Here is a 12,701-nt window from a genome sequence, read left to right as displayed (position 1 = left end):
GTGTTTTAACCCTCTCTGAGCCCCATGTGATAAATAATTGCATGTAGCTAATTTATTTGAGCAAGTATGATGTGACAGGCAAAGTTTCCCACTCGTGAGCCATTTGAATCTCACAGCAGACCAAGAGGTAGGAACCACAGCTGTGGTCCTTGAGCTTTGCAGGAGTATGAAACAAGCAGGCATGAAGAAATTGGTTGCAGGTGAGCAGCCGAGTCCGGCTTGCCACTCAACTGTATCGCCTCTGTGATTCAAAATGATTCTGAGAATATTCCAGGGCAGGTGCTCTCGTGGCTGTCCTAACTGTGCTTTTAAGCTCCCTGCACAGGCACTGGGGCATCAGTTTCTGCTCATAGCGGGTGCCTGACACAGGTGCCTGTCAGTTATCTGTCTTCATGACTTCCATGCCAGGGTGTGGTGCTCTGGTAGTCATTGATTCACCTACCCCCTCTCCTCCCGCTTGTCTTCCTCTCCTTCCCTAACTCCTCCCCCTCCCCCCTCCTCCTTACACCCCTGCCTCCTCCATCCTCTTCTTAAAGATTTACAAAAGTCTGGGGCTAGAGAGATGTCTCAGCAGGTAAGACCAGCTGTTGCACAATCAGGTGGGTCAGAGTTTGGATCCCAGCACCCACTAACAATCTGGGTATCCTTTGCATGTCCGTAACTGTAGTTTGGGGAGGGGGGAGGTGGAGACAGAAGGGTTGATAGGGCTTGTTGGCCTTGAGTCTAGTTGAGAAAATGGGGAGCCACTCAGGTTCAGAGACGGACATTGCCTCAGAAGAACAGCTAAAGAGTGATGGAGGGACAGCTGGCGCCGCACTCTGGCCTCTACTCATGTGCATGCCACGCCCCTGGAATAAATACATTGATTAAAATACTTTTAAAAATGATGTTATAAAGCCTAGGCATGTAGCTCAGTGGCAGAAAGCTGGACTAGCATCAACAGGGATTTATGTTCACCTCTTAGCACTACAAAAACAAAACAAACACCAGTGTAAAAAAAAAAAACAAAACTATAAGTCCCAAAGCAAAGAGTAACAAAACACACTGGGAAGCTACCACACCCCTACAGTCCCCCGACTCTGAAGCAACGCTGCTAGAGCATGTATTTCCAAACAGTTAAGACCACACAGCACACTCAAGTTTAAAACCATCTTCTTTCACTTAGCAGGATGCGGTAAGCATTTTCCTCGGCGCTGAGTACAAATGAGAATAATTTTAATAACGTCTAATGTTCCGTTATTTGAATAGAATTTAATTCAATTAATCTCCTTTTGCTAGCTAATTAAATCAGACCCAAGTTCCCTCTATTATGGACAGATGTTAAGGTTAATATCCTAGTTAACAAATCCTTTGTTACGTATCAGGCTATCTCCATTGAGGGGGATTCTGGAAACCAAATTCCTGGTTGCAATTGTGTGGTGGTTAATTTCTGGTCGTTAATATGCAGTTTTATGGTCACTAATATGTGTGGACAGAGTTTCCCAGAAGCACTAGGCCCCACCCCCGGCCCACCAGTGTGACTGACCCCGCCAGTCCTGCCTTCTCAGAACAGAAGTCAAGACTATAAGGACGATTGGCCCAGTTTCTCCAAACCAATCAATGGCAAACAGAAAAAAGGAAGGTGGGGAAACAGATAAAACAACACCTGAGATAAATCTGTTAGGTCCAAAGGAGACTCCAATCCCTGAACTCCAAAAGGCAGCCCAAATATCCAAAAGGAGCTCAGCCTGACTAAGAGGATTTCTGGCAGTTACATGAAAGCCAGCAACCCTCAGGACCGTGTGAAGCTGGCTCCCCTCTAGCAAAAGGAATCATTTTCCTTACTTTGGACAGAAGGCACCTATGGCTACCTGTGGTGCCTGTTAGCATATCAAAGTGCATGCTGGCCTAGCCAATCACAGGCACCTGTTACACGCGGCAATCTCCCTCTCCACCTTCTCCCCTACCCTAAATTCCCTCCACCTTATGGGTTTCCATGCCGGGCCCCCACAGTTACTCATTCAATTTATAATGCTGCTCTTCTCAATCTCTGTCTCTGTCTCTGTCTCTGTCTCTGTCTCTGTCTCTGTCTCTGTCTCTGTCTCTCTCTCTCTCTCTGTCTCTCTCTGTCTCTCTCTCTCTCTCTCTCTCTCTCTCTCTCTCAACAAAAACATTCCCCTTAACCATACCATGGGGCAGTTATATCATCAACAGTATCAACAGCCATAATGTGCAGATAGAGGAGGTTTCACAGCCAAACTAAGTGCCAAGAGGAGTTGAGAAGTCAACCCGAGTGTTAGAGACCATGAAAAGGCTACTGTTGGTTTTGTTAGATGGGTCATATGTGATTACAATAAAAGCAAAACCGAACAGACAACACAAAGTTCCCAAGTTGGCAATGTGCAGTGAACTCTGCACGCGTTAAGTGACATGATGCTTAGGATTTCCCAGCAATGCCCCAGGCTTCTCCGAGTGGTAGGATGGAGGAGAGCTAAGGCTGATCAGCACAGGTTGGTGACTATGGGAGGTGACCATGCTGTTCTGAGTCCCTTTGTGAAGTCTCTAGATTTTCAATAAGAATGTTTTCAGCCAAGAGCAGGCTCTGCCTCTGCCTGATGTGGCACGCCAGGGAGCACTGGGGTTGACATTGCACAGACTGTGGAGTAAGGAGCAGAGGGGCCGGGGAAAGTGTTAGGGAGTCACAGTGCTCAGGGCATCTCAGGCAGCTGGGGACTCTCTGAGAGAGCCACCTTGAGGACAGACCTCTGGGAGTGCCAACCCAAGTCTCACTCCATCAAATGACTCCAGGCCTGTGGGCTTTGAGCTGCCTGGCTGTGTCTAACGGACTCTGGGGTTTGAATCCAGAGTCCTCATTCTTCTTTCTCTGCCAATGATGATGAGGAGACCTGGAGCCCTCACAATCAGGGCGTCTCTTGAAGTGGCCCCTCATCTCCTGCCTCTGTCAGGCTCAGGGTTTGTAGGAGGGTAACATTGCACAGGAGGAGCTGCCCAGGCCAGAGGGCCCAGGGTGAGCCCAGCCCTGTCTCTCAGATGGAACAGCCACCGCGTACCTCCTTCTCATCACACCTCATTGCTATCACTCAGAGTGGAGACCACACATCCCACAGGAGTCAAGGGCAACTCCAACCCCGAGACAGGAAGCCACACGGGCACCGGCTAGTCAGGGGAAGACGTTCTTGGGTAAGGGCCATTCAGGAGTCTCAGGGAGCTCTCGTGACCTCTGCAGCCCCTATCACAGGCCACTGCAGCACTGCGGCTGTGGGGCCACGTGGCTGGAGTGGTGGCTTTCAGAGTGTCACTCTATGAGCTGACACACCGAGGTGGGTCACCAGCAGGAGGTTCTCCTTGAGAACCATCTTCCCCCTGAAGGGCAGTTCATTCCCCAATTCATGCAGGCCTGAGTCTGAGTTGCCTGCTTTTTTGAGTCAGTGACAGTCCCTAAGCTGGCCACCGCAGGTACATATAGACGGTTCTGAACATCTTTTGACCTGACTCCACAACTGTCCTGTGCTGACCAGAGCTAGCCTGCAGACACCAAAGGAAGGACCAAGGTCAGGAGTAGCAGCCTACAGCCTCGGGCCCTCTGTTAGAAGGCCCCAGTGGGTCCACACACCATTCTGGCTCCATGCCTCTATAGTAGGCCCTGCTGTGGCCTACACTCAGTGTATATGCCCTAACATTGCTAATCTTGGTGCAATTACAAAGGCAACTGAAGACCTAATCAAGGTCCCTCTATCTTTACTTTTTGTCTTTTCTTACCCAAACTGCAGCCTCCTGGGGCTCATCAGGCCATAGGCCCTCAATACTGTCTTTAGAAACCAAGGCAAGAAGTGACCCTGAGAAGGTCAAGGTGGCCTTTCTTCACACTAAAACACCTACCAGCTCAGCCTAAACGCCCAGGACACTTACCAGAGTGACCTGCCTCTCAGGACCCACTGTGGGTGTGGGGAGTGGAGGCCCACTGGGGGGCGTGCTGCCAGATCCCTCCTCTTCGGTTCCCTCTGTGGAGGCCATCAAATCTTCCTCATCGGTGGGTGCCTGTGAAGGACATGAACCAGAGAGGTCATTGTGACCCCAGCCCATGAGGCTGGAGGATTGGAACTGTCACTTCTGTAGCAGCAGTCTGATGTCAAAACACTTTCTTAACTACCAGCTAAGCTCAGTCACAGAAGTGACTCCCTGAAACCCTTCCCACCCTTGGGACATTGATCTCTAGGAAAAGTCTTAGTCAAAGTTAGGTGGTAGCTGATTGGGACAAAACCCAGCAACCTGGCCCCTTTATCCCCTTTGTCACTGTCCCCCTCTCCTGTGCAGCTCTCACAACAGAGCTGAAGTTGTGTGTGCCTCTGCAGAGGGCCTTAACAGCTCCTGGCTCCGAATGTCTACATTTCTGTCAGAGAGGGTGCTAAATAGGACTTACAGTAGTAAACACTTGCTCAAGGACCACTGTGGGTGTCAGAGTGGCCTGGATGTCTGTAGGGCTCCCACTGGCTTGCTCAAGGACCATTGTGGGTGTCAGAGTGGCCTGGGTGTCTGTAGGGTCCCCACTGGCTTGCTCAAGGGCCACTGTGGGTGTCAGAGTGGCCTGGGTGTGTGTAGGGTCTCCGCTGGCTTGCTCAAGGGCCACTGTGGGTGTCAGAGTGGCCTGAGTGTCTGTAGCGTCCCCGCTGGCTTGCTCAAAGGCCATTGTGGGCGTGAAGCTATCCAGGCTGTCGTTGGCAGTCCCACTGGCTTCCTCTTCCTCGAAGGCACCGGGGGGCGCTTTGGACACAGCTGGGGATAACCATCCTTCACCTTTTGGACCCTGGAACAGAACTGGCATGAGATGTTGCCATGTGATCCCCACCCCCATTTCAGTGGCAGTGCACATGTGATAGAAGGAAAACCACTGGGCCAATCAGCTCTCAGCAGCTCCTCTGTCGTCCTCCCTGTACTCCCTGAGGGAGGACTGCACCGCGGTGTACAGGCCTCTGGGGCTGGGGCAGAACACACCTGGGCATCTTCAGCCCACCTCTGCAATCCATCTAGTATCTGGGCTTAGTTTGTATACTTCCAGTCACGGGGAGCTCATCGCCTCTCAGGCAGCCCTCATACTTCCAAACAGCTCTGCGAGCTGAGCTCCAGCTTCTGTTAAGCTAAGACTAGGTGGAGCTGGTCTCTGGTTTTCTCCTGCTGTGACATACACTATCCTTTAAGGAGGAAAACGGAACAAGAGAGGAAAAGGAAGGGCAAGGAGACACTTTGTTCTTTGAACTCCTCTGTGTAACAGTCCGGTGGCCTGGAGAACTCTGTCTCCAGCCTGTGTGGGTGCGAGAGCAGAGCACAAGGTCGCCTGCCCACTGTGCTGCAGACAGGAGAGCGAGCATGCCAGGAGCTTGGAGGTGGGTTGTTAACCTAGGCAGAGGCCCTGCTGCCTTCATGCACTCCCTCAGCAAATTAGTGTAGCACATACCACTTGAGAAAGGTAAAGCAGATCTGGGAAGTGGGGACTGCTAAGCCCTGTCCCCCCCCCCCCACCAGGCTCTGCTAGGGAGCCAGGCATGCACAACGGATGAAGCTTTTGACCAAATACAATTATGAAGAGGTCTTCCAAGGACAAGAACCTCCACAGCCCATGCCAGCACCTTCCTGTGAAAGTGCTGCTGGGCTGACTCTGCAGGTGAAGGGAGGGGAGGGACAAGCTCTCTGCAGCAAGGAGGGGCGTGGGAAGAGGCCACAAAGCAAGAAGAAACGGAGATAAGCTTGGAGTGGGAAGCTATGGCTCCGGTCTGGAACACTGAAGCCCCAGGTGCAGCTGAGAAGAAAGCCAGTGACCGGACCCTGCTAGGCTTCTCAAGGGAACTGGGTCAGTAGGTCAAGGTCAGGGAAACCTCCCAGAAAAGCAGGGGAATGGCTGGGGAAGGAGGTGGCTCAGGGGCGGGGCTAAGCTGGTGAATTACAGATTCAGGTAGAAAATCATGAGGGACCCTATTCCCATGGGACATGGGACAGAAGGAAGAGGGGGAAAAAATTCCAAATGAGGCAACTGGGGCAGGACTGTGCAATTGACATGAGGTGGGAACACAGGAGTGGCCGTGAGGAGGAGGGTTTGAATCTGATAGATAAAGAGCCTCTGTGCGGATGGTCACAGGGACAGACTGGTCCAACGTCCAGCTGGGCTGTGTATGTCCAGTTTTCTCTGCACTTCAGGCAGTATGACCTAGCCTAACCCTCACCCTGTTGTGCCTGCCTCTCTGCACCCTGCCAGCTCACAGCAGTGCCATCACCTCTTTCCCTCACAGGCAGACCATACCCTTGGCCGCTGGCCTCGGCTGGTGGGGACAATAGGCTCTGCACACAGCTCTGAGGCTCCTCCCTGTTCCTCTAATCACACAACTTGCCCCCTCTACCTCCACACCCTGCTAGAAAGTCCTGCCAGGCAAAGTCCCACCTCTGAACTAGCGTTGGTCAGAGAGGTGCTCCCCACCTCCCGCCCCTACACCCACACTCACCCCCCCAACACACACATACACACCCTAGACAGGAGCATCTGAGTCTACTGAGTGTAAGACAGACACTCCAACCAGGCTATTTCAGCTCTTTATATTCCTTACCAGACTGGCTTCTTCTCTTGGCTCCAGGGTTGGCCCTCCAGTGGGCACGCTGCCAGCCTCTGCATCCCCAGCAGTGCCGGTGGGCACCTCACCATCCCCTGATGCCGTTGCTGCTAGATTTTCTTCAGTCTCTGGATCCTGAATGGAAAGATATCCCAAAGGTCCAGGTTAGTGGACTACCACTGTGATCCATGTCTGCGGCTTTAGGGGACGGACAGCCAAGGACCCTCTTACACCTGTGTCCTGTCCCTCCCTCACCTTCAAAGTGCAGGCACATCTAAGACCAGGCCTTAGCCTCTGCCCTTACTAGTCTACAACTGCCAATCACCTGACTGCTTCCTGCCTCCTGCTGTAGCTCAGTACCTCCCGCATTTAAAGTTGCCCTCTCCAGCTGTCACTTAGAGTCATGCTCACAAAATCAAAAGATGCTTTTCAGCGCCCCCCACTCACTGAAACTTTTAAAAAGGGCTGACATCTTCATGGTCACCCCTGCTCTCCTGGATCTGGATTCAGTGCGCACACAATCCCTGTGTACCAGGTCAGCTTCCTCCATGCTTTCTCCACTTAGATGCCAGGGAGATCTTTCTAGAATTCTAAGCCTACTAAGATCTCTTCACCCTCTCTTATGCGTCAGTGGCCACTACCTCACTGAATGTTGCCGGACTCCTAAGCAGAAGCCTTCATGATCTGGGCCTCTCCAGCCGCACCTTCTCAGCTTCAGCTGACATCAGGGGGCCCCTGCTGACCCCACAGGCACCCCGTGTTCCTTCAGTTCCTGTGTGGGCCCTGGGCCTTTGTTCCTCTGGCTCCTGCCTATAACATCTATCTGCTTGGGCACTTTTCTCCAACTCCCAGGCTCACCTTCTACCTTTCTGACCTGCAAGATGGGCTATGGGCCTCTTTTCTATACTCACAGGGTATTTTGGGAATCCTTTGTCCCTTCACCACCGTATCTTGGGAACTCAGCCTCTCCTAATGACCATCATCCCTGGCAAGTGGGACTGGTGCCTGGTGTGGCATAGCACTCTGCAAACCTCTGCCAGTGAGTGAATAGCCCTGCAGACAGTGCCTGCTTCGACCAGGGATAAGCCCCAGCAGGGGAAGTGAAATGTATGCTCAAGCTACTCACTGGAGTGGCCACTTCCCTGGAGTTCTGGGTAGACATGGCCATGGTGGGCCCCCCAGTAGGCACACTGCTGATCTCTGCTTCCAGCGTAGTGGTGACAGGCACTCCGGCCTCCCCAGTTGCTGTTGCTGATAACCCCTGAAAATGAGGACATGGTGAGAGTCCCTGCCATTGGTCCCTTAGCTCTGATCAACGCGCTCATGGCTGGAGAGAACTGAGTGCCTGGGTCTCCCCTACATGCACCCTGACATCTGACATTCCAGCAGCCTCCTGACTTCAGGCTCATCTATCTTTGCGACTCTACCCCAGTCCCAGACCTTCAAAATCCAGGGGACAGAGGACATCTCCGAGCCATTGATTTCATGCAACATCTGTTTACACACTCAGTGACCACAGGTCACTGATGATTCCTGAGTCAGCTGGCTTCAGCTCTGGACAGTCTGTTTGGACACACAGCTCTACTGTGAGCACTCCTTCACACCCACCCAGACATAAGGATAATGACACAGCTCTCCTTGGTGCTTCTGCCGTGTGCAGGCAGAACTCGGTCTTCCTCAGGCCACTCCAGCCCTAACACACTTTTCTCTCTTTCTTTGTAATTTAGTTTCCTCTGGGCCATGAAAAGATTTCTACAAGGTCTCACAACAAATGGGGGAAATAGAAAGCTATGGCTACCAGTGTCATAAAGGGGGACATGTTTGCCAAGGATGATGGTGCACACCTTTAACCCCAGCACTCAGGAGACAGAGGCAGGTAGATCTCTGTAGATTTGAAGCCAGCCTGGTCTATATAGTGAATTTCAGGCCAGCCAGAGTTACATGGTGAGACCCTGGTTCAAAGCAAGGGGGTGGGGATGGCATGCTATTTTGGTTTTCTAGGGTTTTTTCGTGTGTGAGTATGTGTGTGTGTGTGTGTGTGTGTGTGTGTGTGTGTATGTGTGTGAGTGTGCGTATTGGAGCAGGTATGAGTGCATACGTGTGTGGAGGTGCATTTATACATAGGGGAACCCGTGGAGACCAGCGGTCAATCCTGGGAGTATCTTCCCATGGCTCCCCACCTTATTTTTGAGACAGAGTCTCTCACTAAATCCGGAGCTAGGGCCGAATGGCTACCAAGTTCCTAGGATCCTCTTGTCTGTCTCCCTGCTATCCATCCTGGGGTTACAGACATTCATCGCTGCACCCAGCTTTTACATGGTGTCCTGAGGACCCAAACTCGGGTCTTCACACTTGTGCACAAACTCTGGAGTTGAGAAGATGGCTCAGTGCCCCTACCAGACCAAGCATTTCTCAAATTGGCTTTATAGCTATGAAAGACAGTTGCTAAGAATACTGTGATCGTGCCTGTGCCTAACACTGTGGCTAACAGTCCTGATGGGACTGTGGTCTTTATAAGGATCCAGTACAAGATGATCACCACCGTGAGCACGCTGCACTCATCACCAAGCTGAGGTTGTTTCTCCTCCACCTATGCCTATGTAGCCCTGGTGCTTGACCACTGTGCATTCTCCATACCACAGGGACATCAGTCTTGATGACATTCAGCTAAAACCCCTTGGTGCCCCAGTCACCATCAAATGGGAAATAAGCAAACAAGCCTCCTTATTAGGCTATTAAATCAAATTTACCACTCACTCACCTGACTGTCAGTGACATTCAACAAGGTGCCATCCCCTGAGCCATCCTCAGTCCTGGGGTCCCCACTCACAACGTTGACCTCCAGTGTATCATTCAGAATTTCACCAGACCCTGCAGGAAGCAGAGATTGTGATGTCAACAACTCTGCTTTGCTGTCTTGGAGGAGAATGAGGCAACTCTGTACCTAGTGAGGTGTCCATGGTGCCACTACACAGGACAAATGAGGAAGAGGCAGCCTTGAAACCCCGGCAAGGCCCTAGGGTGAGGTGGCTTCCACCACGGGCTCTGTCACCTCCTGCTGCCTGGAATCCTGCTTTGCCACATCCCAGCATGTGATTCAGGACAAACGTTTAATCTGTGCCTCAAGTTCCTTCATCTACGAGTGAAGATCACGATTCCTACCTCAGAGAGCAGAAACTGTCCTGATGATTACATATTATCCAACCTAGCTGACAGAGGAAAGTGTTGGGGACAGCTCCTAGCGCATAGCAAGCCACTCACAGATGTTCACTAGCATTGGGGTTTTCTAGTCAAGGAACAGAAAGAGGACTACATATGAGTGCACATGTTTTACCATCATCCCGTGTGATTATTCTATTACATATCCATGTTGTGCACTTGTTATTATCCTAGCGCACATAGTACTTGTGTAGGTGTCTATATGTTTATGTGTTTATGCAGCTAAATCGCTGCCATGCTGAGTGTTGGCTTCTTCCAGATTACAGGAGGGCAAAGAGAAGAGATCATTACTTTGTTGTTTTTGTTGTCACTGCCATCCCCACAATTCTACATTGGTTGAATCATTACCACACACACTGGGGGCAGGGGGCGGGCCTCAAAAGATAAATGGAACCTTAAAGCAAAGGAGAGATGTCACTAAAATGAACGCATGCCCTTTATCCTGTAAGTCAAGCTGTCTCTTCTCTAGGAACTAGTCCACCAAGCTCCTGCCAGACCAGAATTCCTTATCACCCCAGGGCAGGAATCTTGCTCTAATCACAACTCTAAAATAATAATGATTATTATTAATTAGCTAGTATTGTTAGGAGTAGTGTTAAACACCGAGCCGAGGGTCTCACACAAGCTCAGTAAGAACTCTATCACTGAGCTGTATCTCTGGCCCTCTTTTTACACCTATATTTTGAGAAAGGGTCTCACTAAGTTCCCTAAGCTGTCCTTGAACTTGTTCTCTGTAGGCCTTGGGCTGGGATTACAGGCCTGTCTCAAAATTATTCCCCTTCTGACGAGGAGTAAAAGGGTAGTGTTTGGAGAGGCTTGTAAGCCAGGCAAGCTTGTCTCCAGACCAGACTTTCTCCATATGTGTAGCATTTACATATGCCCTAATGTCTCCAGCTGACTCTGCAATGTCACCTTTGACGCCCAAGGCTCCAGGCATTGGCCCTTGCCTGGGTCCTCCCTACTCTGACCACCAGAGGGCGCTGTGCAAACAGCTGCTGGCCCCCAGTGTCGCCCTGGATGGAGCTGGCCCACAAGCTGTCAGAAAGCATGACATAAACATGCCTCAAATATTGGAAGATTTTCCCCATACAGTCTTGGGGGTACAGTCTCGCTTCTCCCCATCATCCGGGATGTCTATTCATCAGGAGAAGGAGCACTTGAACCAGCTCTAGGGTTTCCCTTCGGTCTTTTGTCAGCTAGATGAGGAGCAAAGCTGTTCCTGGGTGAGAAGCTTAGTTCCGAGTCTTGGCCTCCATTCGCATCTTGCCTTCTTGGATGGAAAATCCACCCTATGCATTGCTGTACTCAGAGGTCCCAGTCCACCCCACAGTATCCACAAGTGATGATGCTTCTGTGTTGCCAGGAACATAGAAATCACATTGCATCCCACCCTCCCGTTTACCAGGAGGCAAGATGGTTACAACACCCCCATGGAGGATTAAGAAGGTTTGCAATCTCAGCCATGCCCCAGGCCCACAGCAAATAGACAGCCATGCAGGACTTCCTTCAAAGCTGGATCAGGCCCCTCCTGCCCTCCAGGCTTCCCACTGCCACCAGGACTCCTTAGTTTCATTGTGACTTTATTAAATTACTTACAATTTTCCCGTCTAGTACTCTCAGTGCCCTACCCACAGACTCCCCAAGTTAAGCTGTTAAACTCACACTCGTTGGCTGATGGCAAAAGCGAAGAAAAGAAGGATAATATTACTGGAAAAGATGTTTTGAAACACAAAAGTTCAACAGCAAGAATCAAAGCCACCTGCAGTCCTACCACACATTGGATGTTGTACCAAATGGGTAATGTATCCCACACACATGCAAATTACATGTATTCAAAGTGATGGCTGTCTCAGTTTTGAAATCTGCTTGTGTGGTGAAGTCTCTATAAGCATGTCTCTAAGTCATTAGAGCATCCTCACCACGTGGATGAAGGAGTTTGTACAACCAATCCCTGCCACAGGAAACTTGGATGAACAGTGCTGCTGGGAATGACCTTGCCCCTATAGCATAGAGCTCTGGCCCTGACTGCAGGGCTACAAATGGCCACCCTCTGAGAAAGGGTGTTCTCAGGCCTTGGGTGTGTGTTAATCTGCTGCTTAGGGGACCAGTGATGTTCTCTGGGCATTGCTTGTGCACCTTAGTATGGGTGGCAGAGGCAGAGGAGCAGCAGGTAGGGGCCTGAAGCTCACTCTCCTCTTTAGGTGGCCATTGACCTGCTGGGTGACCATGTCAGTCTCTGGCCATCGGTCAGCTGACCAGATCCTCTGAGACCCAGAGAGCTTGTGGCAGAGGTCAGAAGAACGGAGATGCTGAGATGAGGCTGGGAGCTCATGAGCATGTCGCCTACCCTTTTTCAGGGGCTGGCTTCTTCTACCTGTAAAATCATAGCAAGTCATATTGACTAGACTGCATAGTGGAACTGGAGACGTATGTACGCACTTGGCACACAGTAGGTGCTCAGTTAGCAGCAATGATTCCTTTAAGCCTTCCTACAGGGAAAACAGAGGGGATTCCAAAAGTCATAAGCTCAGATATTTGGAGAGAGATGAGAACAAGCGACAGCTCTGCCACACGGTCTTGGCTGGGTTACCTAATTTCCCTGTGACTCAGTTTCCCCATGCTGGGAAGAAGGGGAAAGGGAGGGTGACATGGTATGTCGCATGCATGTTGACTACGTGGTGACAGACCCAATTCTCACATGTCAGGACTTGCCTTGCTCAGGGATGCTGTACCCAATGACGCTCAGGTTGGTTTCCGGGGTGCCTTCTGGTGCCAGTTCACCAGAAAGCTCCGTGTCCTCAGCAGAGGAAAATGAAGTAGGAGGCACACTTATGGGATCAACATGCACTTCTTTAGGCTGAAGAGAGAAACATGTTTACTTTAAAA

General features: G+C 50.9%; 1 protein-coding gene across 2 annotated transcripts in view; it reads right to left on the bottom strand.

The window, feature by feature from the left end:
* The window catches only part of COL15A1 (collagen type XV alpha 1 chain), a 106,839-nt gene that overhangs the window by 49,051 nt on the left and 45,087 nt on the right, over positions 1-12,701 (bottom strand). For both annotated transcript variants that reach the window (XM_084791459.1, XM_084791458.1), the window contains exons 6-11: positions 12,528-12,672; positions 9,358-9,467; positions 7,723-7,857; positions 6,594-6,731; positions 4,421-4,804; positions 3,910-4,038 (exon numbers count right to left, since the gene is read on the bottom strand). In XM_084791459.1, the coding sequence (XP_084647585.1) occupies positions 3,910-4,038; positions 4,421-4,804; positions 6,594-6,731; positions 7,723-7,857; positions 9,358-9,467; positions 12,528-12,672 (1,041 nt within the window). The remainder of the gene's footprint in view (positions 1-3,909; positions 4,039-4,420; positions 4,805-6,593; positions 6,732-7,722; positions 7,858-9,357; positions 9,468-12,527; positions 12,673-12,701) is intronic.

Source organism: Acomys minous, assembly GCF_964271855.1.
Source record: "Acomys minous genome assembly, chromosome: 1".
In the NCBI taxonomy this organism is placed as follows: domain Eukaryota; kingdom Metazoa; phylum Chordata; class Mammalia; order Rodentia; family Muridae; genus Acomys; species Acomys minous.
This window is presented reverse-complemented; position numbering and strand designations above follow the sequence as displayed.